Here is a 27,618-nt window from a genome sequence, read left to right as displayed (position 1 = left end):
CATAACTTACATTTACAAATAGACACAGTAAGAAAAATGCGGCATGAGAACTTATTCGAATTTGATTTAAGGATGTTTACTTAGTATATTTTGAAATGTGGTGCTGACAATTTGTGTTTAATAGTTACAAAGTTTTAACTTTTTGAATCTCAGTATCTACTGCCATTAAATAATTATTGTGTGACCAAAATATTGTCTGACCCCCCCCGTAAATTCTCACAACTGTGAACATTTAAATTGATAAAAACTGTGCACTGTGAACGTTTAAATAGATAAACATTAAAAAACCTTAAAAATAAATATTAATTTTCTCTGTCAAAATTCTATAATAGAGAAAATGAATTCTGCCCAAGCCTAACTATTACGCCTTAGCAGGGCCGCCCAGAGGATTTCGGGGGCTGGGGCCGTCGGCAGCAGGCGGCTCCGCTGGACCTGCGGAGGTCCGCTGGTCCCGCGGCTCCGGTGGAGCATCTGCAGGCACGCCTGCGGGAGGTCCACCAGAGCCGTGGGACCCGCAAGAGGCAGGGTGCCCCCCGAGCTGCTAAATGTCTAGAGCCGGTCCTGTTCGCGGGCGGGGGGCCCTTCCGTTCCGGCACCCGCCGCCGAAGTGCCCCGAAGACCCGTGGCGGGGGCCCCCCGCCGGCGAATTACCGCCGAAGCGGGACCTGCCGCTGAAGTGCAACCTGCTCTTTGGCGGTAATTCGCCGGCGGGGGGCCCCCGCCGCGGGTCTTTGGGGTACTTCGGTGGCGGGTCCCGGAACGGAAGGGCCCCACGCCGCCGAATAACCGCCGAAGACCGGGTTGCACTTCGGCGGCAGGTCCCACTTCGGCAGTAATTCGCTGGCGGGGGGGTCCTTACGCCCTGGAGCAGAAGGACCCCCCCGCCGGCGAAGACCGGGAGCGGAAGAAGCTCCGGGGCCCGGTCCCGCAAGTTTTCCGGCCCCTCCGGAGCGAGTGAAGGACCCTGCTCCAGGGGCCTGAAAAACTCTCTTGGGGGCCCCTGGGGAGCCCGGGGCCTGGGGCAAATTGCCCCTCTTGCCCCCCACCCCCCCGGGCGGCCCTGCTCCTTAGACACACAGTTCTGCAAGCTCATCAGGACAGGGGGATGGATTCTGATGTCGATCTGAAACCCCAGTGACCCTCCCCACCAACACAGGAGGTGATTGCAGGACCAGAGCCCCAGTGGGGGTACATTTTTCACCAAAGCCTCCAGGGCAGTAATGTTCGCTCTTTCCAATTCAGCAAACAGAGTGAGGCTGTTCCAGGAAGGGAAACACGCCCTTGCTGCTGCAGGCGGGGCATAATGTGAACTCAGGAAATTGAAACTTACTCTCCCCAGAGAGAGCCATGGCTGCAGAGAACCGTGTGGAAAGTCTCCAGGATGAAGCTACTTGTCCCATCTGTCTGGAATATTTCAGAGAACCTGTCACTCTGGAGTGTGGGCACAATTTCTGCCGAGCCTGCATCGGCCAGTGCTGGGAGAGATCCGATACAGCCGCCTCCTGCCCTCACTGCAGAGAAACTGTGCGGCACAGAAACCTCAGGCCCAACAGGCAGCTGGCAAATGTCCTAGAAATAGCCAAACGGCTGAGTTTACAGGCAGCAAAAGGAGCAGGAGAGGATGGGGGGTGTGACAGACACCAGGAAGCTCTGAAACTGTTTTGTGAAGAGGATCAAACCCCCATCTGTGTGGTGTGTGACAGATCTCGGGCTCACCGTGCTCACATGGTGGTTCCCATAGAGGAGGCTGCCCAGGAGTACAAGGTAGTGTATTGCTGTGAAGTTTAATGAGTAATAACTTTGGATTTTAATTACAGGCTAATTTCACTGAAAGTTACCTGTCACAGGTGTGATGCATCATTCAGCTCTGTAAAGCCTTCATTGTATGGGTGATGTTATAATAAGTAAATGATCTGCTAGTGTGACAGGAAAGGCAAAGAATGAAGTCTTTAAAGATATCAGATGTGGAAAACTTTTCTCTAAGATTCTCAATCCTTTTCAAAACGACCTTGCACCGTTAATTGTAGCTGCTAATTGATCAGTAAGGTTTAATCACAAGAGCTGCAGGCCAATCTATGTGGGTGTGTTACCTTCACACTGGAAAAGGGAAGGTACAAGCTGTTGTTACAGATTTGTTAATAGAATTTATTATTATTATCTTTATTTGCATCACAGTAGCCCTAATAGACCAGAAATGAGATCTGGACCCTGCACAAAACACAGTGAGGGACTATCCATGCCCTGAGCAGTTTACAGTCTAAATAAGCAAGACAAACAAAGGATGGTGAGGGAAACTGAGGCACAGAGAGGGGCAGTGAGTTGCCCAGGGTCACCCAGCATGTTAGTGACTGAACTTGACATAGAACCCAGCTCTCCCCTGTCTCAGTCTAGGCCCAAACCACTAGGCCATGCTGCCACCTCAGTGTCAGCCCCCCTTGAAGAAGTTTGTCCATTAGGAGGGAAAGACTCCTCGATAAATGTCACAGGCCCAATAGGGATATGAGGTTTCTCACTGGGATTCTGAATTCCTTTGTTGCTCCATCAGGGGTTAAAATCCAGTGCCTGCCTGCACTAGAGAGAGATCACTGGGTGGACCCCAAACACCTTGAGTCCACCCACAAAAGGGCTCCAGACAGTGCAGGACTGTGCCAAATACCAGAGGGATTAGACTGGATTTAGCAAATAATTCCTGGGTGGTGCTGACCTGTGTCAATCTGAACTGTACTAGTGTGTATGTGGGCAAGGACCACCCAAAGTGGTTCCATTAGCCTCACCAGGCAGCCTTTTGAAATCTCCCAGAATCTACTGCTTCTGGGATCTTTACCAGGGAATGGGGCAGTGAGGTACCTACCCAGAGGGCATTGCCTCTGAAAAGGTTTAGGACAGCGCTAGGGCAATCCCCAGCTTTTCTTTAAACAAATCTGCATTTCTAATTAGGGTGGCCACAGATACATCCCCAGAATATGGGACATCCCCACACCTGCCTGCATGGACCCACCCCGCCTTTGTCATTCTGCATGGAGGTGCCGCCCCACTGGTGTCCTTCATGCATCCTCAGTCTCCTCCTGGGGCCGGATTTCCCATTAGCACAGTAGGCATGTGTGTAGGGGTGCCTAAAACTTCAAATGTCCCTGTTCCCGGGTCCCGGCAGGGGGCGGGGCCAGCTGAGCGGGAGACGGCCCCACGCAGCCCTGCTGGAGGGCTCGTCGCTCAGCCGGGCAGACACAGTCACCTCCCAGCAGGGCCGGTAAGCAGGGGCAGGGCACGGGACAGTGAGTGTCTGGGAGGGTTTGTGGGGGAGCTCTGGGCAGTGAAGGGGTGGGGGGTGCTGGGCACTGGGGTGGATCTGTGTGGGGCAATGGGAAGTTTTGGGGGGCTGTGCAAGGGGCATTGGGCAGTGGGGTGCCTAAATGTTAAAAGTGGTGGTACCCCTACTTCCTGCAGGGGTTAGGACCTCTGAGCCACTATGGGCGGTGGGAGTACTCCACAGCTCCCAGCCACCTCGGGCAGCAGGGGACCTGGAGCTCTGAGTCCCCGCAGGCAGGAGGAGGGAGCTTGGAGCCGAGGACCCTTCAACTGCTCAGCCACCGAGGGCAGTGTGCGGACCCTGCCAGGGGCAGGCAAGCTGTAAATCCAGCTCTGTTTCCTTCTCTCTTTCATTTTCACCGGACAAAGCCATGTTGAGTGCTAAGTGCATACTGGGCAGGAACAGTGCTCTACGACACTGGAACTGCACAGCTTCAAACCAGACAAATGGACTCCCAGTGTCTCATGGGGTGTGCCTTGGCGTTTAGACCAGCTCTGTCCAACTGGTGCCATCCCCAGGGCTTCAGGGTTGAAATCCAAGACCATATTTATACCCTGGTGCCTTTTGGAATTTGTATCACTTTGTTCATTAAACCTTCTTGAACACAGGTTTATTGATTCACCCCCATGTGACTCCAGAGTCCTGTTATGCACTACACTACTAATCAGTTCATAAATACTGATAGAGCTTGGTTATAATTGAGATCTCTCTCCAATTTAAAAAAAATAAATTGAACCTGAATTGCTAACAAGTCTGAATATGACACACTCCCAGTCTCCATTAATAAGGTTTCAACTCCTTGGTGGTCCTGATGTCACAAAGTGATTAGAACCAACCAATCTGGGGGTTTGGATGGAAAAACACTCAGCTCTACACCCTTCTCAACCCTTCAAATAAAACCTCCCAAATCATTTCTGTTTCTTCAGGAAAGAATCCAGGCCCATTTGAAGACTCTGAGGGAAGAGAGAGAGAAGCTGCTGGGATTTAAAGTGACTGGAGAGGGGAAAAGGCAGGAGTATCTGGTAGGTGCCTGTTGTTATTAACCGGCAGGGACTGGCAGTGGGAGGTCTGTTTGTAGGCAGATTCCTCTGTGGCCTTGGTGAACGTGCGGCTGTGTGTGTTTCTCTATAATCATGGATTGCTGGGTTAGATTCATGTGTTGACAAGCCCTTAGCTTTCATTTCAGTTAATGTCTATCCCTTGTGGCTTTCACAGAAATCCCCCCAAGTGAACTGAATGTCACCAGTGAAGTGCTGTCTGCTGTGTCTGGTCGTTGCTCGCATTGTTAACATGTTTGTTTCTTTTAACTCCCCTGGCATCTCTATCAGTGTAGTGCTGAGTCTTGCCACCTGCTGCTCTGAATCTGAGTTTCCAGAGACCATGAATAACATAATATGCTGACTGTGACAGAGATGCAAACATCCCTTTCAGAGATGCAGAGGCCAAAGGGGGAAGGTGTGAGAGAATCCTCTCCCTAGTATCCATAGGGTAGAGTCAAATGTCAGAAATCTGAGGATTTTCAACAAAGTTCTCCCTCCTGCACACTCGGCACTCCATGAAAGTACCCTGGGCTCCATCCATGTCCCTGACCAGCCCTTTCCCTATTTTTATACAGAAACAAACACAAACTGAGAGGCAGAAGATTGTGTCTCAATTTCAGCAACTGCGGCAGTTCTTGAAGGAACAAGAGCGACTCCTGCTGGCCCAGCTGGAGAATCTGGACCAGGAGACTGAGAGGATACAAAATGAAAATTCCAGTAAACTCTCAGAGGAGATTTCCCATCTTAGTGAGCTGATCGGTGAGACGGAGAGAAAGTGTCAAAAGCCAGCAAGTGAATTCCTGCGGGTGAGATTGAGTGAAAAACAGAGATGCTGACTTCGTGGGTACCCCAGCGCTGGAGCACCCATGGAAAAAAATTAGCAAATGCTTAGCACCCACTGGCAGCCAGCTCCCCGCCCTCTCCCCGCAGTGCCTCCTTCATGCCAGCAGCCCAGCAGATCAACTCCTCCCCTTCTCTCCCAGCACCTCCTGTACACTGTGGGAGGGAGGGGGAGGATCAGGAATGGGGTGTGCTTGGGGGAGGGGGCAGGAAGAGGCAGGGTGGGGGTGGAGTGGGGGCAGGAAGAGGCGAGGTAGGGATATGGCATTGGGGGAAGGGGTGGAGTCGGGGCAGGGCCTGGGGTTCAGCACCCCCAGGGACAATTGAAAGTCGGTGCTTGTGTTAGAAACATTCCAGATCCCCACACGGGGAAGGGAGAGCTCCTGAATCATAAGCACTGAGGTCCCACAGTTAGAGATCTCAGTGTAACTCAGCATGTGCATTGCTGACATGTGAGTGACTATTGTTCTTTGCAGAGTTACAGATACAGATATTAGATATGGAAAAGCCCAATTAGCTCACAGAATCCATGGCCGTGGGGCCAGGGCAGGGCCCCTCTTCCCCATATTTGCAAAATCCCTTCCCTGAGATCCCCTGTGTGTGTATGTCAGCTGGTACTGAGATTCTCTCTCTCTCTCTCCTCTAGGACATCAGAAACACCTTGAGCAGGTATGTGTCTCTCTCTCACTCCGCCTCACACTTCACAGTGCTGGGAAAGAGCTTGGTGGTGATGTTAGTGTGACTTTCTATACCTTGGGAGGAGCAATCTGTAACCCCCAGAATCCTCATTTACATATAATTGTGATATGGCATGTAAAGTGCCAGGTGAGGTGTCACGGGAAAGGGTATGATCTGCTGAAACCCATTGTTCCATCTAATTGTGTATATCATCAGTACATATGAAGTTATGAAAATGTGTTGTATGGTTGTCACTAAAATATGCTGTGGGGTTGGGAGGTGCCCAGTGATGAGCTGCCAAAATCTTAACAACCGGTTCCCTATGAGAAGTTCTGATTTAAGGGAGGGCCCAGGGTGGGGGGAGACATACTCGTGGGGCCGGGGGTCCGTGCAGGGCCTGGGGCAAATTGCCCCACAGCCCTGGAGCTCGCAGCCTCCCCCGAGCGGGGGAGGGGCTGAGGGAGACATCCTTATGGGGCTGGGGACCCAGGGGAAATTGCCCCACTGGTGCCCCCCCTTCGGCTCCAGAGCTCACAGCCCCCCCTTACCTTGCCAGCAGCCCAGAGCTCAGCTGAGCTGCCCAGCTGCTGGCCACGCTGCTGCAGCTCTGCTGGTTGGAGGAAGTGGGAGAGGGCCCAAGGGAGACATCCTTGTGGTGCTGGGGCTCCTGCAGGGCCTGGGTCAATTGCCCCACTTGCCCCCTCCCCTCTGGCCAGCCCTGGAGCTTGCAGCAGCCCCACCCACACACACACCTTGCCGGGCCGCTCAAAAAGTGGCAGCAGGACGACTCCTGAGCTCAGCTGAGCTGCCTAGCTGGTGCCTGTGGCTGGCCAGGCTGCAGCTGGGGGGAAGCAGGGGAGGGGCTGGGGGAGCCTCAGCCTCTCCAGCTGGGAATCCTAGGAGCAATAGAATGGTCTGGCCCGCGGACCGGAGTTCTTTGCCCACTCCCTGGCCCTTTAACAATTGGTTCTCCACGGAGGTCTAATTTTAGCAATCAGTACCGGTGGGAACTGGCTCCAGCTCACCACTAGAGGCACCCAGATACTAGCTGTCCAGATAGAATGACAAGGGAGGTAACCAACACCTAGGTGTGTACTGAACAGACAACACCAGCCATTGTCCAGCAAGGGAGCTACAATGCAGTGACTCACCTGCATAAGGCCACAGCAGCTCAACAGCTCAATCTTGCCTGGGGACTCAGCAATGCCCACCAGAGACATGTCTGGACTTGTGTTCTCCAAGTACATGGGCTAAGGGTATAAAACAGAACACGGGGGGGGGGGCATGCTTGGCCTTTCTCCTGCCCCCACTGATGCTGCAAGCAACTGAGAAGACTTAAGACTTGTTAGGCAAAAAGTTTATTTTATTTTATTTTTTTAAGAATCAGGCAAGCACAGACAATACTGAAGGGGGTTATTTACGGTACTGGGAAGACTGACAAGCAGCTTTGAAAACACGGTGCCGTAGTGGTCAATTAGATACATTTTTTTAAAATCAATATATTTGAATTTATTTGTACATACAGAGACAGACATTGTTACAAGTCAAGAGAGAACCCTGAACAAAGATAAAAATAAGAAGAGTACGTACATATAGAGGTCATCCTAATTACATCAAACATTTATGACTACTTTGCGGGGGAAGGAGGCAGGCTGTGGGGAGGGTAGGGATGAGTGCTTACAGATATCCAGTGAGCTGTGATGGGAGGATTTATTTTGTACTAAGAACTAAGTTACTGGGCTGGCATTGACCATATAAGCTTATCAGTTGTGTACAATTGTTAGTGCCATTTGAGCTACTGAAATATTCCTGCTTGCTTGTCTGGGCCCGATCCTACTTTCCTTGTGGAACTCTCCCTTTCCATGGGCACAAGCTTTGTTCCTTCTTACTGATAAGCTGAACTAAGTTATTATATATTGACAGAAATTATGTCCTTGCTTTTTAGCAGTTTGTCTTTTCTGCTGGCTGAATTTTAACTCCTTCCTGACAATTCCCTCCTTTTGACAAATCAAACTTTTAAGTGAGATAAATTCAATACTTTAAATAGTTTGATATACATGATTTGTTTTAGGGTTGCCCGAGGAAGGTGGGAGGGGAGAGGGAGAGGGGAATTGGAGGAAGGGGATAAAGGTAGGAAACATAGTAAGGTTTTGAAGCATGTGTCTAAAGGACCCACACATGAAAAGAGAGGTTAGTAACACAAATATAGAAGCGACAGCAGCTGTTATTTGGACAATTGTTTACCAGGAGATGGGGCTGTAAGATATATTACGAACAGGATTTTTCAGTTGAGTGATGGTTTGATTGGAGAGCTGGACTTGAATGTAACCTTTGGTCATGTGGTTATGAATGGTGGTAAACGCAGACACAGCAGCCAGGACCACTTTGAGTAGTAGCTTTTTGGCTAGTTGAACAGTATGTTGCCTAGGTATAGGTTGTTATACCACCGAGGAGCTGTTGTTATTTTAGTGAACATACAGCCAGGGAGGTGCTCGTTACCTAGGGTAAATGAGTTAGTAATTTTCAGGCACATGGAAGTGTTTGCCTGGCACTGTAATGATTTGTACATGTAATAAAATGCAGTGGTGATGAAACACCACTGGGTAGCAGATACTTGTACAGCAACTTCATCATCTGCAAGAGGAAGGACATTTACAACAACAGAAGAGGACAAAGGCAAAGGGTAGAACAGGAGCACACGATGTAACTGTTTGTTTTTGTGCAACAGTTCAAGGTTGTCATCAGTGTAGCATTGTCAGAGGATGGTGTTAGGTTTTAGACAGCCCTACTTTGTACACTATATTATTAGCCACATATTTAATAGACTTGAAATGGAAAGAAGAAGGAAACACATGAGAAGAAATGACAGAAGGATACACAAGAAGGAAATTGAAGGTGAAGGGTGAGTTTGGAGGAAGTAGAGAGGCTACTATTAGTTGTGTAAAGATGCCTGCAGTGTGGGCAAGGGCGGGGGAGGAAAGGATATGGGACGGGTGAAAACCCAGGCATACATTTAACATGTTTATTTTTCCTTTGCTTAATATCGCTCAAAAAAAAAAAATTACGAGCCAGCATATTACAAACATGACCTTTAGCTTGTGACTTGGCCAGGTTGACTATAGCATCTGAGGTTTTTTTTAATGATTTTGTAAAAAATGTTTATGACTACATTAATTGCAGTTAAAGCATAAGATAACCCGGTGTTGGTATGCTTAAGGGCTTGGGTGATTTGGCCTTTGACCCATCATTTTGTAATCTTGCATTTCAAAATTGGGGGTCCTATATGTGTGTGCCCACATTCCCTGAAGCTAAATACTCCGTTAGAGTCCAGATCCGGTGAAATGTAGGGCGGGAGCCGAAGACTGCTCCCGGGCTGTGTTAGTCGGATTGAGACCTTGGAGCCTGGATGTTTTTGGAGGCAAGCTGTAACCACGATAGGTCCGAGGTGGTCTGGTCTGGGGGCAAGGCAAGTGTTTGGTTTTTTTACCCATTCGCTGCTCCCTTCTGTAGGGAGTTGCACATACTGGCCAGCTTTGAAACAGGTATTTTGTGTAACATGTACCAAGGGCAGATTTTAGGAGGCTGCATTAGGTATGTTTGCCAGGAGGATTAACATGAGAAGTTACATTTGTTACCTAAAAGGATACAATATAAACAAAATGAATTTATTTATACATTTTAATTTTGGTTTTATGAACCCATGTTGGAATTTTTTGCACTTTTACACAGGTATTTGTATGGGCCAATACCATGAACTGATTTTCCTTCTATATGTCCACCCATGAGGGGTTTTTTGGAGGGTCCTGGGCTTAAGAGGGTGCACTTTTACAAGGAACCAGTATGCCTTGCTGAAGTAAAGAGTAAATAATATTATCTACCGCATCCATGGCCTCAGATTTGAGGGGGTGTTGCTTGGTAGGTGGCGGAAATTGCCTGGTAACCTGGATGGGTGGTCAAAGATGAGCAGGCATCGAACTGCAAGACAGCTTATTTTTTTCCCCAAACAGAGGGGAACCTGGAACATAATTTTTGAAAAAGGGTTAAATGTATTTCAGGTGAGAGCCACAGATTTGGCAGTGCAACACGAGAGAAATGTATTATTGTGGAGGGGGATGGTATGAGTACGCATAAGTTTATTAGTAACTGTACTTTGAGCAAGGTTAAGAATTGCTGCAATGTCGCAGAGGATGTTCTTGCCGAAAATAGTCCCCTTTGCATTTGAAGGTACGTTTAAAAAAAAGACTGAGTTTAGAAGAATAGATTAGATTTTACAAGAACAGAATAGCTTTTATAAGCCGTGAGTTGTGCAGCTTCTACCCCTGAAATAGTAATATATTGTTTAGTAGTGGGGAGGAGGTGGTCAGTAATGGAAATAGATACTTTCGTGTTTACAAGAATTGTGTATGGCCGGCCCCTTATTTATGCTTGTAAATGTGGCTTTGAGAGATTTATATTTGCATTAGCAATACTGACAGGCAAGGGGGTGGGGGATGCTGGATTTTAGCGGGTTATAGAATTTAAAAGCCTGGCCATTTTCTTTTTACTCAGGTGTGAGTAAAGGTTGGCAGTCAATTGAGACACTGGGTGGGGCTGTTGTTAGTTACCCATGGTTATTTGGCTTGGATACTGGCTGCCCAATGTTCAGTTTCCCCACACACAAAACACTGGGAGGTGGAGGGGCAGTGGGGACAGGACCAGGACCAGGTCAAAAAGGCAATGAAATACTGCAGGGATTTAACTGGCCGTGATTCTGTCCCTGACTAGGCTTTGGGGTTTTTGCAGTTTTTCTGGGTATGCCCGAGACGCCCACAATTATAGCAGGCTACATTATTTTTTGCTGTTACCACAGCAATGCGAGTAGCCTTGCTCCTTATTTTTTTTTTTAGCTTGTTTGGCTTTGCATTTAGAGGCCTACATACAGATGGATTTATAATCAGAGCCTGGGTTCACTCCCAAATTAAGGGCTGTTTGCAGGTGGGAGTCAAAACCTTCCTTTAACATCTTTAAAAATGCCTGATCCCTTTTTTGGGGGGTCTGCAATGCCTGCATTGCTGGAATACATCTCCCACTTTCTCTCACAGTACTGAGGGGTCGGCACATCCTTGCCTTGCACGCAGCCCATGATCAGTCCCCAAATACCGGCTCCATTGCCCAGAGCTTTTTGGACGGCTTTCTTAAACTCAGCACAGTCAAAGGTCGTATTATTTTTAGATTTAAATTTAACCAAGGACCAAACGCTGTTTTGGTGCCCTTTTGTAGGGATCTTGGCCCATGATAGGTTGGGGCATTTAGCTTTTGTTAAGATACAAAGATTCCTGGGATATAATGTATAGGTGGTAACCATCTGGTTTTGGTTTTTTTTGCTTTTTGGGGTTTTTTTTAAGAATATTAAATTTGGGCTTTTGGGCTTTTAATCGGGGAGATTTTTTTTAGTAAGCCCTCATTTCCTTTGTGCTGAGAGGAGTGTACTTACTTTGCTTTCACCTGTCTCTAACCACTGAGTAGTTGCTTGGAGAGGGGCCAAGGGAGCACTGGCACTTAATTTTGGGTTAAAAGGGGGCGGAGGAGGGAGCCAATTATCTTGATATTTTTTCCCCTGTGTGTGCCAGGTTCCAATTTTGAATTTTTTTTAAGGTGTTTTTATTTAATTTAGTTTTGGTCTTTATCAGTATGGCTGCTTGAGTCAGGGTTAGTAAAATTACCCCTTTGTTGTAGGCTAGCAACAATATGACGTGCAGAGAGTTGTTTTGTTTTAGCTTTGCTTTTAGAGCCTTGTGTTTTGCTTTAAGCTTGCTCAGCTTGTGGCTGCAATCTTCCTTTTGATTTAGCTCTGATGTAAGAGCCTTTTGGAGTATTTTCAACTTTTGTGATTTCCTTTTATATTCACAATACATTATTACAATTCCCTTCTCTAATCTTCCTTTCGTCTGACCAGACCATCACAACACACTATTTATTGTACTCATACCCTCATTCCATCCATCTTTTGCCATCGCTTTTCATGTTTCCTTTTCATAAAACCAATGAGTCTTCCTCCTGAGGAGGGCATCACTGATGTTCCCCACCAGTCAATGAGTCTGCCTTCTGTAGAGGGTATCAATGGCGCACCCTGGGGCATGCCAATGAGTCCCCCCCACCACTCCCACGGAGGATATCTGATGCATTTTGGAGCAATTCATAAGACGTTGTATTCCACCTTCTGAAACCCACTTAAGCGGCTCTTCAGGGCAGACTGACTGAGCACACCCTTGTACTCAGTTCACTGCAGCACACGCTCTGGTGCTCAGTACCTGACAATGCAGCCTTCGCTTCCAGCGATCCCTGCACCTCAACAACTTTGGCCACAAATATAGTCCCGTTCAGTCCTCTTGCCTGTGCATCCTATATGTGGTTCGTATTAAAAAGGGGGTGTGGAGGGGTGTCCTGTGGAGTCCCAAAACAAGGTGTGTGCTAGAGGTGATAAGTAGAAAGGTATTTACCTCTATCCCTGATTGTGAGAGACTCTCTGAGGATTCCTGATCAGACCCTGCTCGCTGAGCCAAAACTGTTAGGCAAAAAGATTATTTTTCCAAGAATCACGCAAGCACAGACAATACTGAAGGGGGTTTATTTACGATACCAGAAAGACTCACAAGCAGTTTCAAAAATATGGTGCCATAGTGGTCAATTATATACATTATTTTATCAATTTATTTGCACATACAGAGACAAACATTGTTAAAAGTCACAAACCCCCCCCCCCCAAAAAAAAAACCATCACAACTTTTTGGGGTCCCTTCCAGTTCTATGAGATAGGTATATCAAATTATTTTTATAATTACCTCTCAACAAAGATTAAAAATAAGAACTGTACATACATATACAGGTCATCCTAATTACATCAAACATTTATGACTACCTTGTAGGGGAAGGGATAAGTCCTTACAGATATCCAGTGGGCTGTGAATCATAGAATATCAGGGTTGGAAGGGACCTCAGGAGGTCATCTAGTCCAACCCCCTGCTCACAGCAGGACCAGTCCCCAGACAGATCTTTACCCCAGATCCCTAAATGGCCCCCCCAAGAATTGAGTTCACAACCCTGGGTTTAGCAGCCCAATGCTCAAACCACTAAGCTATGCCTCCCCGTCAGAATAGGGAGGGTTTATTTTGTTCTAAAAACTAAGTTACTGGGCAGGCATTGACCATATAAGCTTATCAGTTGTTTACAATTGTCAGTGCTGTTTGTGCTACTAAAATATTCCTGCTTGCTTGTCTGGGCCCGATCCTGCTTTCCTCATAGAACTGTCCCTTTCCATGGGTACAAGCTTTGTTCCTTCTTACCAATAAGCTAAACTAAGTTATTATGTATTAACAAAAACTATGTCCTTGCTTTTTAGCAGTTTCTGTCTTTTCTGCTGGCTAAATTTTAACTCCTTCCTAACAGACTCCAACAGAGGAGACTGGCCAAGATTTTAAGGGTGAAATCTGCGTACTGTGAACTGCAATATTCAATGGGGTGAGAAAAACTGCTTAATCTAGATGTTGCCCAGTCTAATACGGTTGAGAGTTTAGACTGCGTGCTTATATTTTCTTTTGGTCTATCACTGTCAGGGTTCCCTCCCCACTCTGAACTCTGGGGTACAGATGTGGGGACCCGCATGAAAGACCCCCTAAGCTTATATTCTACTATCTTAGGTTAAAAACTTCCCCAAAGCACAAATTCCTTGTCTTTGGACAGTATTGCTGCCACCACCAAGTGATTTAAACAAAAATTCAGGGAAGGGTCACTTGGAACCCGGTCCCCGCAAAATATCCCCCCAAGCCCCTTCACCTCTTTTCTTGGGGAAGCTTGAGAATAATATACCAACCAGTTGCCTTTAATGTAAGTACAAACCAGACCCTTTATCTTTAGGACACTAAAATCAATCAGGTTCTTAAAAGAAATAGTAAAGAAATAGTACAAGAATCACACCTGCAAAATCAGGATGGAAGGTAACTTTACAGGGTAATAAAAAGATTTAAAACACAGAGGATTCCCCTCTGGACTCAGTTTTACAGTTACAAAAAACAGGAATAAAACTACCTCTTAGCATAGGGGAAATTCACAAGCTACAACAAAAAAATAATCTAATGCATTTCCTTGCCTTACTTACAGTTTTTGTAGTCTTAGATGAATCATTTCAGGTATGTTTTCAGGAGATGTTGTTCCTGCCTGGTCTCTCTCTCCATCCAGAGAGGGAACAAACAAAGAAAGCACAAACAAAACCTCCTCCCACCCCAGATTTGAAAGTATCTTCTTTCCCCATTGATCCTTCTGGTCAGGTGCCAACCAGGTTATTTGAGCTTTTCAACCTCTTACAGGTAAAGATTCAGTTTAGCTACCCAGGAGGGATTTTATGCTACCCTTATCTGCATGTATATAACAATGACTTTAGATCTATCTTTTGTAGTCAATAAACTTCTTTTACTGGTTATCTTTACCAGGGAGTTTGTTATGAAGTGTGTCGTAAATCTGCTCAGGTTTTGCAAAGGCTGGTGTATATACTCTTGCCATTGAGGAAGTGGTGAACCAATTAAAAATTAGATGGTATATTCCTGAGGTACAGTACTGGGAGCTGTGGGGCAGGATTTGGCTAGTGCCTTTCTCTGTGTGATGCATGAGTGGCTCTGGGATCATTCATGCAGTATAGCTGGGTGCGGGGCTCGACATGCTGTTGTGCTGAGTAATAAGGGGCTTGCTGCTTTTCACTAGCAAGGCATTGTGAGAGACAGCCCAGGCTGGAGAGAGTTAAGGGGGTGCAGCAGTCCCACAGTCCCAGGCTGCACCCTGGTGGCCCCATCACAGTTAGCACCACATCTCCCCATGGCTCTACAACAAAATGTGTGGCGAAGGTCACATGTTGGATACAAATCTCTCTGAGATCAACTTCATCCTGAGGTTCTCAACCCTTGCTCAGAAGACTCTGGAATTATCCATTCAGTGGGGAAGACTAACCTAAAGTATTCCCTAGAGATGTCACATCCCTGTGGGGACTGGCTGCCTCAGGATTGTGGGGATGGAATATTGGCCTGTCACTGCTGGGGCCCTAGTTACCATTCAGTACAGGGCAGCAGTGCTCAAGAGTCTCCCAACCTGGGGAAGCGGCAGTTGGTGTCTCAGTCTAGTTCCTAGTGGGCAGATTTCTACAGCACTTCCCCTGGGAACCTGTTGTCCATCAGAGCATGGAGGCAATGCAGTGAATTGCCCATGGGGACTCAATTCCCTTTATCCTCAGAGCTGGTCTCTCCTTGGTTCCTTGGAAGGGAATGTTGCACCTTCTCTGAGGCTGGCAGAAGTAAAGGAATTCTAACTCCAGTCCCATTAGAGCGACAACTCATCAGCAAGAACTTATAATGAGTCAGTGAATGGAATATAATCACATTAAATTGTTTGTTTGTTTTTCTACAGGTGGGAGAAGGGGAAGTTCCAGCAGCCAGAGGAGATTTCTCCTGAACTGGAAGAGCAAATCAGTTGTTTCTCCCAGAAAACTATTGTGCTAGTGGAGACACTGAGGAAGTTCAAAGGTACCTAGAAGGGATCTAGGAGGGGAAAGTGGGATAAGCGTCTTAGGCTACGTCTACACTACAGCATAAAATCGAAATTACTAAAACTGGTTTTATAAAACTGATATTATAAAATCGATTTTATGCGTCCACACTAGGGCACATTAATTCGGTGGTGTGCGTCCATGGTCCTAGGCTACCATCGATTTCTGGAGCGGTGCACTCTGGGTAGCCACAGTAAAAGAATGAGACCAATAACTTCGATTTCCGTCCACACTAACCCTAAATCGATATAGTAATATCGATTTTAGGGTTACTCCTCTCGTTGAGGAGGAGTACAGAAATCTATTTTAAGAGCCCTTAAAATCAATTTAAAGTGCCTTGTAGTGTGGACGGGTACAGCATTAAATCGATTTAACGCTGTTTAAATCGATTTAACTGTGTAGTGTGGACCAGGCCTTAGACTGTTGGAGGCGAATGATGCTAGACAATTGATTCATAACTAGATTATGCATCTATTTAATTGTTGAGGGAGAATGCCATACACTTGGGGTCCAAGTCGCTCAGATTGATTAGTTCAACCCCTTATTTGTTCCAAAAGCACGTCTTGCCATTACAATTAGTATTAAAGTAAGAAATGACAGACATACTGAAAGAAATGCTGCCCAGTTACCTTCTCCTGGGGCATAGGCAGCTCATGATACATTTCTCCTATGATGCTCCATCTACCCTTTACAATATCGTACATATTATACACATCCAGATTATATATTTATTAGTTCTTTTCCAATCACCTTTGTGTGTTATTAATAGAAAGTACCTTGTATAACTCATACACTACACATGCATGAACTTTTTGACTGATGGGACTTTTCCTGTCCAAGCTATTTTCATGTCACTGTTTTCTTTTCTCTGCATAAGGGTTTGGGACTTTGCTAACTGCTCCTTGGCAGCACATTCTGGGTGTCTGTTGTCTTTAAACACATGGTATGATCCAAGCATCTCTTTGTCCCACAGAGCAAATTATGGACACATCACTCAATAACAAGGTCACTTAAGGCAACATTTCCCTTATGTCCAGCAAACTGTTCACCAGGCCAAAGCCAAGTCAGTCAGTGCAAATGCACAGTCCCTGACACATGGGATCCATTGTCATAGGGATGTAACTCTGGCTGGCTTCAGAACTTCCTCAGCCTTGCGAAGGTTTGCACCAGCCCCTGCAGCCACTGGACAGCAGAGTCACAAAGGGCCCCTCCTCCTCTCCTTTTGCCGGTACAGGAGTGAATCTGGTCCATTGAGCCAACCTTCCCCCTACCTCGATTTCCACATGGATAAAATGATTTTATTATTATTCCTATTTCTGCCTGTGGAGGATGATGGCCCCACCGTGCTGCTGCCTATAGAGACACTGAGTAAACAGACACAACAGCTCACAATTAGAGCCACAATTTCACACACTCTCAATATCCCATTATTGTCAAAGGGACCCGAGTGGGTAAAGTTACTTTCATGCCAAAGTTATTGCATGACCTAGGTCTAGGTTATGACAAAAGGCATCAAGTGAATGAGACAAACCAACTGGAATCAGAAGGGTCGGGGGGTGGGAGGGAGTTGATGAGGGGAAAAATAAATCTCACTGGCAGATTGTGTGTCCTGGGATGTTTGTGAGGCTTCATGGCTGTTGGTTCCATTGCTGGGGACAGAGCCTGAAAGTGAGAGGACATAGAAGGTTTCAGACCTTTTTATATGAAATACCTGAGTGTATCTTAGTCTTTTTCTCTGTCATGATGAAAACACAGTTTCAATAGTTCAGAGTGGTGATGCTGTTATCAGTATGAAAGCCTGAAATCTCACCTCTCTTATCCTTTCCCTCTCCAGACACTCTGCCGTCTGCACTGGAGACAAAAAGAGGGGAATCCCTAGGAGCACACAGACAGGGTGAGTTTGCAGGTGGAGATTGTCTTTAAATTATGAGAAAATTCCAGTGAAAACATCTTCATGAGATTGTAGCTAAAGTTACCAACCAAACCGAAAGCAACCATGACACACAGATCCCTAAAAATAACACATTAAACTGTAAAAAGATCCAGGGACACAGGAACCAGGGGGCCAGGCCCCCCTACTTTTTAACATGGGCATATTTTGGGGTAAGCAGTGGCGGATTAGTGAGGGCCCTGTGCACAGCTTCATTTTCGCCCCCCACCCCTCTCGGGACCCAGCCAAGAAAAAGAACATTCGCTCTTATCTCCCCTACATTTTTCATTCTTTGTTTTTCTTCCTCCTCCTCCTTTATTATAAGTAATAGGAAGTAAATGAAAATAAAGTGAGGTACCTTGATTGGGGCAGAGGTTTGGGGGTACAGGAGGGGGTGTGGAGGTCAGGTTCTGGGAGGGAGTTTGAGTGTTGGGTGCGGGCTCTGGATTGGGGCAGGGGTTGGGGTGTGTGTGTGTGTGTAGGAAGGGGTGCAGGTTCTGGGAAGAAGTTTGGGTGTGGGCTCTGGGCTGGGCCAGGGTGTTGGGGTGTGTGACGGGGGCGCAGCGTTTACCTCAGGCAGCGCGGCTCCAAAAGTGACCAGCACACCCCTCCGGCAGCGGCTCCTTGGGAGGCTTCAATGGGAGCTGCGGAATCGGTGCTGGGGGCAGGGGCAATGCGCGGATACATCCACCCTCCCCCCAGGGGGCGCAGGTACATGCCAGCCACTTCTGGAAATGGCACGGAGGGAGTGAGGCAGAGCAGGCAGGGAGCCGCCTTAGCCCTGCTCGCTGCTGATGGCATGGCTCTGCGTGCCCCTTGGGGGAGGAGGGCAGCGGGTCAGGAAGCACGTGGAGCCACTTTTCTTCCCCCCCCGGCCAGGGGCATGCAGAGATATGCCAGCTGCTGGCCACTTCCGAGAGCGGCGTGGGGCCACCAGCCACAGCCTGCAGGCAGCCTACCTATCTGAGCCCTGCTGTGCTACTGCATTTTGGGGAACCCCCTGTTATTGGAGGTCCTGTGCCACCGCAGGGTGTGTTTAATGGTAAATCTGCTCCTGGGGGCAGGGGACCATGTTGCCCCCCAAATTGCAAGCCTTGGGCAGGCCTGGAGCTTCGCAGGCAGGTTCTGTGCTTTGTGGCATGGCAGCTGATCAGCTTTCCCCCATGAAGCACAGCCCTTGCCCGTGGTGCCAGCCTCTTCCTGGTCCTGGTTCCTCTCAGTGGCTTCACCCCTGCTCCTCTTCCCCAAAGGTCCTGCCCCCTGGCCAGGCCACAAGCTAGAGCTAGGCTGTCACCTAGGGAGCCCGGGCCACACTGGGGAGCCCTGGACCCTCCACCTGCCCTGTGTGGCGCACTCTAGGGAGCAAGGATATGTACTGGGGACTGCTCTCGGGGCCCCTTGACCTTAGCCCAGGGCAGGTGGAGGATCAGGGGTGCTCCACAGTGGCCAAGGCTCCCAGCCTGGTCAGGGGGTGGGACCTCAGTGGGAAGAGGAGGTGTAGGGTGAGGCCATGGAGGGGGCGAGGCCACAGGCTGCGGGACCTTGTGCTCCCCCACCCAAATTCTACTAAGCTTCAGGAACTTCTGGGGAGATACCAAGATGATGTCACACACAAAATCCTGACACCAACTGTAGTGCTGAGGTCATGCCCAGGCTGATGAACAGAAACACTCTCACTGAGCAGCACCCGAACAGAGCTCTCTGCCCTGAGGGCTGACACATTCTCTGCTTTAACCCAGTGCAGGGGGTCTCCCCATCACTCTTCTCCAACATCCTTCCTTTCCTATGGGCAGGGCTGGGCTCTCCCATTGGAGCTGCTTACTGCTTCCTGAATAGGGGAGATGCTCTCCCTCTGATGCTGGCAGCTCTTCCCTTCTCTCTCGGCTGGAGATGGGGCTACCCCACCTAATGCCACTTCCTACTCTGGTATTAAGCAGCTTTTCCCTAATGCTGCACTTTCTTCTCTGTTCCCTGGCCTGGAAGTGGAGGCTGCATTAGGGGAGGAAGCTTCCCTCTGGGGCTTAAAGCTGGTACCTGCCTCTTCTGCTCCCTCCTCAGTAAAAGCTTCTGACACCTTCCTGTCTGTGTCTGTGCTGCTGGGAATGGATCAGCTCCAGAATGGGGACCTGGGAGCTGAAGCCTTTCCAATAAATGAGAAACTAGTGAAGTGGGTCCCAATACAAAGAAAGAGGAGCTGCAGTGACATCTCTGCTCAGTCTCAGGTGCCCAAGACTGAGGCAGGTCCCTGGGATCCAGGCCTGTCCCAGCCAGACCAGGGCTGCTGGGGAGTGTGAGAAATGGTCCCAGCCTCCTGCTGGGCCGAACTCTGTCCCTAATGCTCTGATTCTCTTTCTTCAGCGAATGTGACTCTGGATCCAGACACGGCTCATCCCCAACTCATCCTGTCTAAGGATCGGAAAAATGTGAAATGGGCAGACAGACGGCAGAGACTGCCCAACAACCCTGAGAGATTTGACCTTGAGCCCTGTGTGCTGGGCTGTGAGAGATTTATCTCGGGGAGACATTGCTGGGAGGTGGAGGTTGGCAGTGGGGAAGGCTGGGCTGTGGGGGTGGCCAGAGAGTCTGTGGGGAGGAAAGGACAGATCAACCGTAGCCCTGAGGGGGGGATCTGGGCTCTGGAGTGGTGGGGTGGGCAGTTCCGGGCTCTCACCTCCCCTGAGACCCTCCTGCCCCGGCGCCGGGTCCCCAGCAGGATCCAGGTTTGTCTGGACTGTGACCGGGGGCAGGTGACATTTATCGATGCTCGTGACAAGGCCCCAATCTTCACTTTCTCGCCGGGCTCCATCCCTAGGGAGAGAATCCGACCCTGGCTCTGCGGGGAATGGAGATCCCGGCTCAGACTGTGTCCCTGAGACACTGGGGTGGGCGGGGGGCGAGGGGGGGTGGAACATATCAGCCTCTCTAGCTTCACAGACCCTAGTCTCTGTGACCTCTCCCTGTGGACTTTCTATTCTGTCTCTGAGACCCTGGAGGTTGCTTCCAGTCGTAACTCTGTGCAGCCTCTGGACTATCAAACCATAGAGAGCATTGAGTCAGCGAGGGAGAGAAGCCAGCCTCATCACTGCCCCAGGGATTGTGCAGCCTGTTTGCCACTGTCCTCTATGAGCCAGGAGGATTCTGGAGATGCTGGGTCAGACAGTGCCACTGAGACATGTTGGGGTTGACGGGGGGAGGAACAGCCCACAGGGACTGAAATAATGGGCTTTTCTCACCACAGTCATCCTCGCCCCTATAACCTGAGGAATTCCTGTCTTTCCAACCATCTGGCCTCAGCTCTATGACCCCTGGAGGCTCCTTCCCACTACCTCCCTGCAGCACCAGGGGTTTGAGGGAGAAGGGGTGAACCCCTGGAGCTGCAGGAGGAGCAGAGGGGCCCTGAGGGGCAGATGTGGGGGCTGCAGGGTCAGAACTGAAGGAGGGGCTGGGGGACAGAATTAAAAGTCAGGCTGGGGACAGGCAGATGTGGGAGTGGCAGGGTCACAGAACTAATGGGAGTTTTGGGGAGATGCTGGAGACTGCACCGGCAGGGCTGCTAGCAGAGGGATAGCTAGGGACTGGGGAGTGTGCATTCATCGCAATATCCAGTAGAAATGAATGGTTAGCATACACGTTCTACATCGATAGAAGGGGTTTTTTTTCCATCAATGCAGTTAATTCACCTCTAGGAGAGGCAGTAGTTAGGGCAACAAAGAATTCTTCTCTTGACCTATCTGCATCTACACTGGGGTTAGATTGACCTAACTGCATCACACATAATGTGAATTTTTTCACAGCTCTGAGCAATGTAGCAAGGTCACCCTAAGGGTTAGAGGTGGACCAGGTCTCAGGATGAATAAGGGTATGTCTACACTACATTGGTTAGAGTGGCACAGCTACAACGCTACAGCTGTGTCCTTGACGTGCCGTAGTGTAGATGCTTCTTACATTGACAGAAGGTTTTTCCATCACTATAGTTAATCCCCCTTTCTGAGAGGCCGTCGCCAGGTCACCAGAGGAATTCCATTGTCTGCATCAGCGATTAGGTCCATCTAGCTGTGGCACTCAGGGCACACAATGTTTCGCAGCCCAGAGTGACATCATTAGGTTGATCTAAGTGTTAAGTGTAGAGCAGGCCTAAGGGGTTTCCCTGGAGCTGGCTGAAAACACAGGGGCTAAGGGATTGGCTGGCAGCTTGGTGTGTGAGAGACAGAAAGCCAAGGGAAGTAGTCATGCGTGTGATCCCAGCAGGAAACTGCGAGACAGAGCTTGCTTCAGGCACAGGGTTCCCTGGGAACACATGGATTTTTTTAGTAAGGAAACTGCCAGCTGCTGTTTGTTCAGGGCACAGGAATGTGTGGACATTGTTTGTGAATAATAAAGATTGCACCAAAGAAATAGCTGACTCCTATAATCAGTTTCTCTTCCCAGTGGAATAACCTAGCAAGGCCCCAAACACTGGCTAACTGCTGAGGTCAAAGGAGCAATGATACAACCCAAATCAGAATCTAGACCTGTGGAGGGAAATGCGTTGGTGGGAAACATTTGCAGGGAGCTCCAGCAGCAAAGAGCCTGTGCAGAGGAGCAGATTGCTGCTAACTGTGAACTTGAGCATGTCCAGCTTTGTGTGCTGAGCAGTCCCCATTGTCCCTGCTCGCAGGACACCAGGGAATCCAGAGGCTGCTACAGAACTTTTACTGGCCTAGAGTCTTTGATATTGTCCAACAATATTACAGGTCCTGTGACCCCTGTCAGAGGATGGGGAAGGCCCGGGACAAGGGGAAAGCAGCTTTGAGACCTTTGCCCATTGTTAGGATATAGATATTCAGGCCTGTCTGCAAAGGCCTATACTTTAAGAATTTAGGTATATTCTTATCACTTAGGGTTTGGCTACACTTGCAGCTGTACAGCGCTGGGAGTCAAAGCTGTCTTTTTACAGCTGTGTAGGGAAAGTGCTGCAGTGTGGCCACACTGACAGCTACCAGCGCTGCAGCATGGCCACATTTGCAACGGTGTTGGGAGTGGTGCATTATGGGCAGCTATCCCAGTGTTCAAGTGGCTGCAACGTGCTTTTCAAAAGAGTGGGGCGGGGTGGAGTGTGACAGCGTGGGGGAGACAGAGAGAGTGGATTTTTGGAGCTGACACTGTCAGCTCCCTGCCTTGCAAGTTCTGACCCCTTCCCCCACCCCTCTCTCATTCACTAAATGCAAATAGCCTTTGTCATAAACAGATAGCTAAGGGTTAACGTTCTTTTACCTGTAAAGGGGTAACAACAGTAACCTGAAACACCTGACCAGAGGACCAATCAGGAAACAAGACTTTTTCAAATCTGGGTGGAGGGAAGTTTTGGGTGTGAGTTCTTTGTTCTTTGTCTTGTGTCTGTGCCCTCTCGGCTCTGAGAGTGATTTTTCTATCTCCTGCCTTTCTAATCTGCTGTTTCCAAGTTATAAGTACAAGGATAGTAAGACAATAGATTTATATTGGTTTTTTTTGTATTTACATGTGTGTAGTTGCTGGAGTGTATTCTTTTTGGATAAGGCTGTTTATTCATTTTTCTTTTAAGCAATTGACCCTGTATATTGTTACCTGGATACAGAGACTATGTTTAATGTCTTTTTCATTCTTTTTTATATAAAGCTTTCTTTTTAAGACCCGTTGGAGTTTTTCTTTAGTGGGGACTCCAGGGAATTGAGTCTGCAGCTCACCAGGGAATTGGTGGGAGGAAGAAGTCAGGGGGAAAATCTCTTTGTGTTAGATTTACTAAGCCTGACTTTGCATACCCTCTGGGTGAGGGGGGAAGAGAGATTAGCTCTCTCAGTACTTGTGTTTCCAGGACTGGAAGCAGGGAATCTCCTAGGGTCGTCCAGGGAGGGGAGCCTGGGAGGAAGTAACAAGGAGACAAGGGGAGGGGGTTATTTCCCTTTGTTGTAAGACTCAAGGCATCTGAGTCTGGGGGTCCCCCAGGGAAGGTTTTGGGGAGACCACAGTGAGCTAGGCACTGTATAATTCCTAGCTGGTGGCAGCCGTACCAGGTCCAAACTGGTAACAGCTTGGAGGTTTTCATGCTAACACCCATATTTTGGACGCTAAGGTCCAGATCTGGGAAGAAATGTTATGACAGCCTTCTTTGTTTTTTCCGTCACAGACCAGATAATCAGCTGCTCCAAAACGGACCTCCCGCCCGCTGGGCTGCTTCTCTCCTCAAGCAAACACTAGCTGTGGACATTCATCCCCCTGCCTGCCTCTGCTCGAGCAAACAGTAGCTGTGTTTGTTTTTTAGATAAGCAGCTCTGGGAGCCCCGAGTTCACAACAAAACAAAGAGAGGCATCACAACAAAACAAAGAGTGTTATCTTTACTTAAAAGCATTTTGGGAAAGTTCCAGAGGTCAGTTACAGCGTAGTAAGATTAATCACTGTTTACACTCGCACCCCAACGCTGCAAGAGCAGCGCTGTTCACTTTATTCCTCTCATCGAGGTGGAGTACAACCAGCGCCGTAGCCAGGGAGATACACCGCTATATGTGCCTTGCCAGTGTGTACGGGGAGTGAGTTACAGTGCTGTAAAGCCACCACCAGCGCTGTAACTCTCAAGTGTAGCCAAGCCCTTAGCTAGTTAAAGAGGTTTAAAAGAAAGAATCAAAGATCACTGTCTGTATAATGGCCTTCTCTTACTGTGACAGGCTAAGGCCTTCAACTAAGATGTAGTTAGGCAGCCATAAGCTGGGAAGTGTGTGGTCACATCCTCACATTCCAAACTTGTCACATTGAAATAAGATGCTATTGGACTGTTAGGAATACAATCCTGCCCTGATATTTCTGTCACCTCCAGAGAAAGGGTAGAGCCTAGAAGATGTAAAAGAAAACTTAATTTGATAGCATCCTGTCTGGCAAGAACTCACTTATCAATAGACACAGCTGGAAAACCCTTATGTCTGTATAGACATAGTTGTGAAATCCTCACTTCTGTATTGTTTTGTATGTTTATTTGCATGGTCTCTGTCTGGTTCTATGATTGTTTCTGTCTACTGTATAATTAATTTTGTTGGGTGTAAACCAATTAAGGTGGTGGGGTATAATTGGTTAAATAACCATGTTACAGTATGTTAGGATTGGTTAGTTAAATTTCAGTAAAGTGATTGGTTAAGGTATAGCTAAGCAGAATTCAAGTTTTACTGTATAGTCTGCAGTCAGTCGGAGCGGGGGGGTGGAAATGGGAACAAGGACTGGGTATGGGGGAATTGGGATCATGTTTTACAAGAGGGGGGATGGGAACAGGGACACAGGCAAGGCCCTGTGGTGTCAGAGCTGGGAAGGGGAACACTAAGGAAGGAAACTGGAATCATGCTTGCTGGAAGTTCACCCCAATAAACATTGAATTGTTTGCGCCTTTGGACTTTGGGTATTGTTGCTCTATGTTCATGCGAGAAGGACCAGGGAAGTAGGAGGGTGAAGGAATAACACCCATCATAAAGGAACCTTTTCAGAAGGTGGCTGTGGACATAGTGGGGCCTCTCAGCAAGACAACTCAGTTGGGGAAGAAATACATTCTGATGGTAGTAGGTTTCGCTACCCATTATCCCGTGGCAGTGACCGAGGTCCTGGCACATCTGGGCCTCAGCATATCACACCCAGTCCAACAGCCTGGTGGAGAGGTTCAATGGAACTCTAAAGATGATGTTGAAAACCTTTATGAACCAGCACCCACAGGACTGGGACAAGTATTTACTTCACCTGCTGTTCGTGTGCAGGGAAGTGTCCCAAGGGTCTACCGGATTTTTGCCTTTTGAACTGTTATAATGGAAGAAGGATAAGTGGTCCCCTGGACCTGATGAGAGATGAATGGGAGAGGAAGGCCACTCCCGATGGAGAATCAGTGGTGGAGTGTGTCTGACCTTCCGAGAAAGACTTGCTGAGCTCCTGGGCTTGGCCGAGGAGAATCTGACCTGAGCCAAGAGGATACAGAAGGTCTGGTATGACCGCATGGCACTGGCCCACACCTATGCCACAAGAGATCAGGTGATGGTTCTCATCCTTGTGAGAAAAAACAAACTACAAGCCACCTGGAAAGGCACTTTCAAGGTTGTCAAGCAACTAAATGAGGTAAAATATATAGTGGAGCTGACTAACTGGGCGCACCACCACTGGGTGTACCATGTTAATATGATGAAGCCATATTATGACTGGGGGAATGTGATGTTTGCTGTGTGTGGACATTGGGAGGAGCAGGGAGATGACCTATAGTAGATCTATTCCCTGAGACAGGAGCTGGCTCCCCCCAGGAAAAAATTCCCCTCTCTGATCAGCTAACACCTGCCCAGCAAGCTGAGATCAGAGGGGTGTTGCATCTGTACCAACAGCTGTTTTCCACTCAGCCTGGACTCACTAATATGACTGTCCACCAGGTGGAGACAGGATCGCACCCTCCTATAAGATGCTGCCCCTTCTGAGTCACAGAGAAAACTGCTCAGGACCTGGAAAGAGAGGTCAGAGACATGCTGGCTTTGGAGGTGATCCAGCCATCTTCCAGCCCTTGGCCTCGCCTGTGGTGCTGGTCCCCAAAAAGGACGGGTGAATCTGGTTCTGTGTGGACTATCGGAAACTTAATGCCATCACTGTATCTGATGCCTACCCCATGCCCAGGCCTGATGAGCTCCTAGACAAGCTGGGAGGAGCTCACTACCTTACCACTATGGATCTTTCCAAAGGCTACTGGCAGGTGCCACTGAATGCAAATACCAAGCTGAAATCTGCCTTTATCACCCAGCTGGGGCTCTATGAGTTCCTGACCCTGCCTTTCGACCTCAAGGGAGCGCCGGCCACCTTCCAGCACCTGATGGATCAGCTACTGAGAGGGATGGAGAGTTTTGCCATGGCGCATAGTGATGACATCTGTGTCTTTAGCCAGACCTGGGAGGATCATGTGTCCCAGGTTAAACAAGTGCTGGACCGACTCCAGGAGGCTGGGCTGACCATAAAAGCTGAGAAGTGCAAGATGGGGATTGTCAGAGTATCTTACCTGGGCCACCAGGTGGGGAGCAGCTGCCTAAAGCCAGAACCAGCCAAAGTGGAGGTGATCAGAGACTGGCCCACTCCATAAACTAAAAAGCAGGTCCAAGTCTTTATTGGGATGGCGGGGTACTATCGAAGATTTGTGCCACACTTTAGCTCCGCAGCCACCCCCATCACTGAGCTGTGCAAGAAGGAAAAGCCAGACAAGGAGGTCTTGACCGAGCAGTGCCAGAGGGCTCTCTGCATGCTGAAGGAAGCTCTGGTCAGTGGCCCAGTTCTGGTAAACCCAGACTTTGACAAGCCCTTTATGGAGTTCACCGATGCCTCACCCACGGGGCTGGGTGTGGTGTTAATGAAGGTTGAGGAAAAGTGGGAGAGAGATCCCATCGTGTACTTGAGCAAGAACTTGTTACCTCGGGAGCAAAGCTACGCAGCCATCGAGAAGGAATGCCTGGCTATGGTATGGGCCCTTAAGAAACTCCAGTCATATCTATTTGGGTGGCACATCACTGTGTGCTCTGACCTCTCTCCCTTGACCTGGCTACACCAGATGAAAGGAGCCAATGCCAAGCTCCTGAGGTGGAGCCTGCTCCTGCAGGATTATAATATGGAAGTGGTCCATGTAAAGGAGAGTGCCAGCATGATAGCTGATGCATTGTCCTGGAGAGGGGGAGTCTGAACTTCCCCAGGTCACTGGTTAGAGTGACCCCACTCAGTTCAGTCTCGAAGGGGGGAGAGATGTGACGGAGTAGGGAGTATTAACCTGCCAATGTTGCATGGGAGTTTTACTAGTTTACTGTCTGCATTAATACTACATAGTGATGGGAAATAAGGGTGTGTCTTCACTGACGGATGACACTTGACGGCCAGCATGTAAAGGATGGCAGCTGCCCTTCCTAATCTGAGCCCAGGAGGGGGTTGGGGCCAGGTGACACCTTATGCACGGGAAACTGGACTAAGGCTTGAGGAGGAGCCGGGGTGTGTGGCTGGGTGAGACTTCTGGAGGGAGTTTCACGTTGGAGCTGGCTGAGGAGACAGGGGCAGGCCCAGAACCTGAGTCTGGGCTCCCCATCCCCAAGATGGACCTGGCTGAAGGGTCCTGTTTTCTGTACCTACAAGTTCTGTTTTAGACTCTGTTGCTGTCATCTAATAAACCTTCTGTTTTACTGTCTGGCTGAAAGTCCCAGTGAATCGCAGGAGGTGAGGGATTCAGGGCCCTGACTCCCCCACACTCCATAACAACATCTA

The 27,618-nt window shown here is 48.6% G+C and overlaps 1 protein-coding gene and 1 pseudogene across 2 annotated transcripts; both read left to right on the top strand.

The window, feature by feature from the left end:
* Positions 1-27,618, top strand: part of LOC127032174 (myosin-13-like) — a 181,272-nt pseudogene that overhangs the window by 49,380 nt on the left and 104,274 nt on the right.
* LOC127032457 (zinc finger protein RFP-like) lies at positions 1,046-23,011 on the top strand. Of its 2 annotated transcripts, none has more exons than XM_050919743.1 (7): positions 1,046-1,764; positions 4,234-4,329; positions 4,923-5,153; positions 5,834-5,856; positions 15,295-15,410; positions 17,268-17,339; positions 19,722-23,011. In XM_050919743.1, exons 1-7 carry the CDS (start codon positions 1,348-1,350, stop codon positions 20,234-20,236), a joined length of 1,470 nt encoding a protein of 489 aa, XP_050775700.1. In that variant the 5' UTR covers positions 1,046-1,347; the 3' UTR covers positions 20,237-23,011. The 2 variants fall into 2 exon arrangements, with proteins under 2 accessions (XP_050775700.1, XP_050775701.1); XM_050919744.1 differs by having other exon boundaries at positions 1,050-1,764; positions 17,268-17,327.

This window comes from Gopherus flavomarginatus, chromosome 12 (genome assembly GCF_025201925.1).
Source record: "Gopherus flavomarginatus isolate rGopFla2 chromosome 12, rGopFla2.mat.asm, whole genome shotgun sequence".
Taxonomy (NCBI): Eukaryota; Metazoa; Chordata; order Testudines; family Testudinidae; genus Gopherus; species Gopherus flavomarginatus.
The sequence above is the reverse complement of the archived record's forward strand: the minus strand, read 5'-3'. Positions and strand labels throughout refer to the sequence as shown.

Bases quoted from the DNA above. Each gene is read 5' to 3' on its own strand.
- LOC127032457 (XM_050919743.1), top strand. From the start codon at position 1,348: ATGGCTGCAGAGAACCGTGTGGAAAGTCTCCAGGATGAAGCTACTTGT. The intron at 5,857-15,294 runs GTATGTGTCTCT...GTTTTTCTACAG, and splicing joins ATCAGAAACACCTTGAGCAG to GTGGGAGAAGGGGAAGTTCC. The intron at 17,340-19,721 runs GTGGAGATTGTC...CTCTTTCTTCAG, and splicing joins CAGACAGGGTGAGTTTGCAG to CGAATGTGACTCTGGATCCA.